At 30.5% G+C, this 7,300-nt stretch overlaps 1 protein-coding gene across 1 annotated transcript in view; it reads right to left on the bottom strand.

Moving 5' to 3' along the window:
• P5CS (Delta[1]-pyrroline-5-carboxylate synthase) overlaps positions 1–7,300 on the bottom strand; it is a gene marked incomplete at its 5' end in the record, with an annotated part of 157,565 nt that overhangs the window by 17,388 nt on the left and 132,877 nt on the right. The window contains 2 exon segments of the mRNA XM_014433225.3: positions 1,779–1,965; positions 3,981–4,102. Of these exon segments, the coding sequence (XP_014288711.3) occupies positions 1,779–1,965; positions 3,981–4,102 (309 nt within the window).

Raw genomic sequence — 7,300 nt, 5'->3', positions numbered from 1 at the left:
AAAAAAAACACAAAAAAAACATAGTATTAATAAAATAAAATGATTTAATGGATAACACAAATAAGTTGAAGTAACTTATTTAATCGTGCCAACGTTTCGGCCAGAATTTCTAGACTTCATTAGGGCTGTTAGCTTCATAGCCATACTAGTCTTTATAGCCAAGTAGGACTTGACGGTAAGATTTCAAGCTAACAATCAGGATTGAGGAACTATAGACTAAGTTATCAGGACGAAGGCTAGAAACTCTAACCGAAATGTTGGCACAATTAAATAGGTTGCTTCAACTTATTTGTGTTATATTTTGACCACCCCCCCCCAACCATCTTCTCTTCAAATAAGTCATCAACGGTCAACTATCTCTCATGATTATAATATTTAATATTAATTTATATATAATTTTTATATATCTATATACGCAGACAAATCATTTTGTCTGCCTTAATTCTCCTACATATAAATAAATATATTTAACATATATATATAATTTTTATATATGTATATACGCAGACAAATCATTTTGTCTGCCTTAATTCTCCTACATATAAATAAATATTATTTCAATATTTCTATGTGTCATTTCTCTGCCCCTTTTTTATAGTTTTCTATCTGATAACTCATAAGTGGTACCGAAATCCGAGACTGTTCTCTTGGATTTTTTTCTTTCTCCCTCAGATAGAATTTGAATTTTTTTCTTTTCTCATTTCATCTCATTTATTTATTTTTTCTCCTCTTATTATTAATGTGGCTCTGTATGTCTCAGGAACCTTACTACTAGTCATAAATACTATGGTTGGTAAAAAAAAGATGCTCAATGTTTAATTCAAGTAGCTTACTAAACAGAATAGATTTAATATTTAGTAATTAAATATATATTAATATTTCAAAAGAGATAGTTTATAGTGTAAGAATTTAAAGTATCCCAATTAATTAATAAATTAACAATTTCATTTTAGAAAAACTAATTAACAAATTGGAACTCTGCAGTCCTATCTTGTCATCCATATTAGGACTATTCTTATAGTTCTAATAATTATTGGCTTTAAGTGTGAAAAATTTTATTATTTCAGTCAAATATTTTAAATAAAATATTTTATTTATACTATTAAGAATTTTGTATTTTTTACATTGTTATTATCATAAACAATGGTCATGGGATAGTATTAAAAAAATTTATTTGGCCTGATAAAAATTATAACTGTTTTTGGAAACAGCAACAATATATATAACTAAATAATTAATAACATTGTTTTTTATTGAAAAATAACTAAGGTTATAATTGTTTATAACTTTATTCACTTGATTTTATTTCTTCTTAACAATTATATCGAATGTGGAATATTCTGTTTTAGAAGACAAAAATTAAAAAAATTAACCACCCGAAAAGTTGTTTAGATTCTTAGAAATAAAGGAATGAAGTTTAAAAGGATATACAATCTATGAACTAATACGATTAATAAATAATAAATTACAAAAATCTATTAAATTTGTTAGGTTCACCAAGATCATGTGATGCTTCAAAATGATCTGGGATGCCTAAAAGTTTGGTGTAACAGCTAAAAAACTATTAGTTAGCCCTTCTTCGAAATCTGACCTTGAAATCTTATTCAAAATAATTTTTTTGTTTTTTTTTCGATATTTAAAGATCAGAGATCAGAAAGATTTTAAAATAAAGTAACGATTCTTACCATCAAGAATGATGAATTTTTAGTATTAGAATTGAGATTTCCCTGAAGAAATGTTTATTTATTATGAATTTTTATTTTTTTCGATATACTTACTGTTTTCAGTGACGATGACATCAGTATGCCCAGAGCCATATTGTGCAATGTGGTCAACAGCCCCTTGAACGTCCTTGACAAGTTCAATTGCACACTCAAGTGCTCCATACTCTGCTTTGAGGGACTTGGCATGGGGTGGTCCGAAAGTCAGCTTCTCGGCTAGGTGGGGTCCGGAGTAAATTGTTACCTGTAATTAAAATAAAATACGTATTGTCAATAACTACGTAATAATACTAATTTTTATTTCTTATAGAAATAAGAAAAACAAATTAATAAGCTGGAATTAAATAGAGTATTTGCGAAAGTTTAGTAAGAAAGGACTTGATGCATAGAGTAATTTTAACTTCACTAGGTTCTTGTAAAAAAAAAATAATAATAATAAAAATAATGAATAAGAAGGAACAGGACACGTATAACCAAGTTTTACTTTTTTACCGTGGTAAATTATTTATAATTTGCAATATTATTTATTGTAATTGAATATTCTACGTTTTATAAATTTTCACTACTGAAGCCTCTGTAGATATGTTATGAGATAGGCATATAATGTGGGCCAACTTAAACCCGCCAGCTAGTTGAGCGTAAACATAATGGGCCGGCCAATTGTACCTTTTTGAGTTTTATGAATGTTTAACAATACAAATTATCGTAGTTTTCGGCGCAAAATAAAATTTGCTCATTATACTCTTAATATTGAAGGAATTAGGTCCTCAAGGTAACGTTAGGTTTTCATAAAGTTTTGATATCTGTTTTCCAATACTAATGAATCACGGCGATGGATGATTTTAAAACCATCTATTTTATCATTAGCTCTCAATACACTATTTAAATATTTTCTTTATCAGTGTTTACAGAAAAATAAACTGTTTAACCCAACTCAAGTACAGTAAAATCGAATAACTTGGATTACTCTTGACATATGACTTTAAAGGAACTGATTGTCACGTAGGAAAAAATAAAAAGGCCATTCAACGTTTAGTAAGATTCGTGGAGCGATCTTTAATAAACGGTTAATAGGGTAACTAAAGCGGTTCCTAATTGGCCCCGGTTTCTTCAGTCATTAGAGCTCAGTGGTTAAGATAGTCTTACCAATTTGATCTCTATTGGCGGATATATTCGGATCCGGCCTGGGGCTTTCACAGTGGTGGTTCCAAAAAATGAAAAAATTGCTCCCCCCTCCTCCCCAGCCATGGTTAGGCAATATAGTACTCCAATAGGAGTCTTGGCCGGAAAAAAAAAAGTTCGTGTATGGAGGAATACAGTTTTGAATCTGACTTATTTTAGTTAAAGTAATAAAATATGTTTACATTTGAAGCCCGATGGATAATAAGTTTAGTTTACAATGGAATATTTATGAGTTTATTAGTAGGTGTTTTGGATTGCATATCCAATGAATTCGATAATTTATTTTAAGCCTCAAGATTAATACCTTTAAAAAAATAGACAAAACAATATTTGAGATTATGTTTTTTTGGTAGTCAATACGTTGGTATAATAAAGTTGGTTTTGAAATAATACGAATCATGCCGTAACAGTTTTTTTCAATTTATTCATATATACTGTTCCAGTTAAATATCAAAACTAATTTTACTTTCACCATTTTAGTAATCTTGTACGAATACTAATTTGTGTATTAACCAACCCGTTACGGAGGACTAATGGTAATGAACTAAAATTGAGTTACAAGCGTCAAACATGGTACATTAAACGGTATTAGGTGGATTGATTCAATGCACCTATATTATTATTATTGAGGGTTTTTACCATAGGTTCCAGTTTCTACTGCTTGTATGTTGTCTATAGGTGCAACATGAAATGAATGATTTTGTATTACATTTTTTCTTTTTCAGAGTCACTTTTAACAAACTCGCAGTAAGTAGTGGAACCATCAGAAAGTAATTACGCTTCCGAGCAAGAGATCATTTCTGACTTTTGTAGGTCGGTTCTTGAATAAATTAACTTAATTAATTAAATGCCTAAGTAAGTTATATTTTTCCTCTCTAGAGTTGTTATGTATATCTCATATGCATATTTTTCAATTACTAACCATAAACCATATAGGTAACAAGATATAAAAAGTGTTAAAGTTATACGTTCGCCTCAACTATGTTCAGGCATAGGTAAATTAACAATGTAAAAGTTAGTACATGCATCCTTAAAAAATTGACTTGAATGTTACAAAATATAGATTTATAAACTCACTCCCTCTTTCCTCAGCATATTGCAGACCTCTACGAAGAAACCGTTGCTGAGGTGATCCTCGTGAAGAAGAAGGGTCTCCATGGCATTACAGGCGGCTGGGTAATCACATTTGGAGTCACGGACTGAAAAAGAACAAAAATAAAATGTAATTAAAATCATTTATGATGCCTTAACCACTAGTCATATTCAGCACTGCACATTTTTAATAACCAAACTTATAATAATAAGTACAAAAATTTGAATTCTGTGATTTTTTAGCTGTGATATACTTAAATTATTGTAGAGTTTCAGTAGGCAAGTGTCACATGTTAACGTCATAGTTTAGTGAAAGCTTACAGAACTTGCTACAATAGTATAGTTTTGAGTGATATAAATCTTGTTAAAATTACAGCACTATAGTTATTCAATTTGCGACCAGAATCTAGGAATTGTGAAGCATGTAGTTTGCCCAAATAAAATATAGCAATGTTTCATCCATAGATCTATTGGTATTTTTCTTAAAACTGCCAAAAAAAAAAATAATAAAATAGAATTTATTGAAATATGAATTATTAGTAACAATCAAAGCCCGACTGATCAACATTTGTTTTGTGGAAACTAATGTGCTTCTATACATATAGTTATATAAATAAATGCGTATGGAGTAATGTGGCCCTGAACAATAGATTTATGATATCAATATAAAAAATTAAGAATACCAAAAAAAACAAACAAAGGAAGGGTGCTCAGCTCTTCGTGTCTTGGTTCAATGGGATATACATCAGGCACGAAAGAAAACATCAACTACTACTCGAGTTGCTTAAGTCAGATTTATTGCGAAGTTTTAGCTTCCATTTCTGCTGTTCCTAAGCGCAAAGTTCCAATGGATCCATTTCTCTGGTAGTGATTATTAACAGATATCATTCCTCGGTCGCGTCGTATTTCCTATTAAACCTAAATTCTAAGAACTGAGAAAGACATCCTGGCTGTACAGCAAATACTTCTAAATCGAGGCACAAAACGTTGAGTCATCTTTCATGAGCTTGAGGGGATATACTTCTTATTGGATATATTTTTTGATAAAGACTGGCTAAAAGTGATGGTTTTTGATTTTTTTTTTTACGTCCGACTTTTTTGAGCTGTAATTATAATTAAATTAAGAATGGGGTTGGGAAAATACCAAAGACTATTTTAATCGCATACATTAAAACTTAGGCACATCTATCTAATCGAAGAATAAACCCATCAACGCGTACTAGTTGCCAGAGGCAGCTAAGAATGAAACACCTATAATTATAGTATGTGATAAGATTCAGCAGAATTGATTAATAGGAGCAATAAATTAATTAACCAAATCATGAAATATTTAAAAGACATTATAATTTTTAAACAACTTACGCATGGAGCTTCTACCTTAATGTTGTGGTACATGGTAAGAAAATGTTAAGTAAGTTACAAATAAAAATCTTGGATAAAATTCTTCTCATTCTTCGCAATAAGGTGTATATTGTCTGTGAAACGCGTAGTTAAAAAACAAAACCATTTTAAGCAGATTATAATTTCTTTTGTTGAGCAACTTATATTGTTGAAGTCATAAACAATCGTAATATTTTGAAAAAAGTAAATATATTTATTGCAATAGTCATGAGTGCTTTATTGTTTTTATTAGAGCCATTAAAATAGTCGTAATTATTATATAGGTGTTCTTAAATGAAACAACTTTGCTCATAACAAAAAAAAAAAAATGAAAGGAATGTAAGTACCAGATTTACGTTCATTCCTTTGGTTCAAAATATCTAATATCACTTGATCGAGAAAATTAAATGTTCATACAGGGTCGCCCTGTTGAAGCAAGAAACATAATTTATCAGAATCAAAAGCAGAGACCGAAAGCCGGCCATTTCACAAAGGGTGGGCTATTGTAGCGACAATGAAAATAGCAATTGAATCCAAGGATCCCTGACCCTAAAGCCATTTTTCCTTATTGCTTTCATTATTTCCACAAGTGTTTTCTCTCCTTCTCTTCGAGGATAGCTGGTTTTGAAGTTCTCTAAACCGTATTAGGAGGCTGCGTGGGTGGAGTGGTTATGAGAAAATCGGATAAGCACTTTCTCAATTATCAGCGGAATATTCGACCTTGCTTTGGATGGAAGTCAGATTATTAATTAGCAAATTTTTTTTCCTACCTCCTTAAAAATGTCCAAGCTTTCCTTCTCATTATTTCGTCCCTTTTCCAGTTATTTTCCTCAGAAATAAATTATGACCCAGGCCATTAGCGATAAATCTGCTCCTTTGCCTGGTTTCAATATTTCAATTTTATCCGAGGGTGAATCTTACTCTAAAATTAAGACGCCAATCGGACATTTTGCGAATAAATATTAAATAGTTATAATTTCTTTCTTCAGCGAATTTGCATGTCGATTAGACCAGGAATTTTGTTAAATAGCATTAACAAAATTATTTGTTATAATAAATATACAAAACCTTTTTATTTTTTCCGACGTTTTGACGTGACTTTCAGGCTTTTATCGGGGTTTAAAAAACAAAATAAAAACCCTAATTCAGAGAAACATAAAAATAAAATAATAGCAATCAAACTTGGAAATATATACAACAAATTGAGTAGAAAGTAGTTAATACTGTATTATATTACTGACTTATATTATTGTAGGGTATACTGTATTATATTACAGACCTTCCGCCGTTTCTGTGTTCATTTCGTCTTTTATTATTTTCTACAGTCACCTATCCTCTACAGGTCATTTTCCTTTTCTCATTGTAGGTTATACTTTATTATATTACCGACCTTCCGCCTTTTCTATGTTCATTTCGTCTTTCATTATTTTCTACAGTCACCTATACTCTACAGGTCATTTTCCTTTTCTCATTGTAGGTTATACTTTATTATATTACCGACCTTCCGCCTTTTCTATGTTCATTTCGTCTTTCTTTATTTTCTACAGTCACCTATCCTTTCTCATTGTAGGTTATACTTTATTATATTACCGACCTTCCGCCTTTTCTATGTTCATTTCGTCTTTCATTATTTTCTACAGTCACCTATCCTGTACAGGTCATTTTCATTTTCTCATCGTAGGTTAAACTGAATTAAATTACTTACCTTCCTCCTTTTTCAAGGAGAAAGGATTTTACGTTCAATTTGCATTTTATTATTTTCTACAGTCACCTATCCCCTACAGGTCATTTTCCTTTTCTCATTGTAGGTTATAGTGTATTATATTACCGACCTTCCGCCTTTTCTATGTTCATTTCGTCTTTTATTATTTTCTACAGTCACCTATCCTCTACATGTCATTTTCCTTTTCTCATTGTAGGTTATA

The sequence above is a fragment of the Halyomorpha halys genome, unplaced genomic scaffold (genome assembly GCF_000696795.3).
Source record: "Halyomorpha halys isolate HHAL.00 unplaced genomic scaffold, Hhal_1.1 Scaffold1170.1, whole genome shotgun sequence".
Classification (NCBI taxonomy): Eukaryota; Metazoa; Arthropoda; class Insecta; order Hemiptera; family Pentatomidae; genus Halyomorpha; species Halyomorpha halys.
Note: the sequence above shows the minus strand (reverse complement) of the source record. Positions and strands in the feature narration are given on the sequence as shown.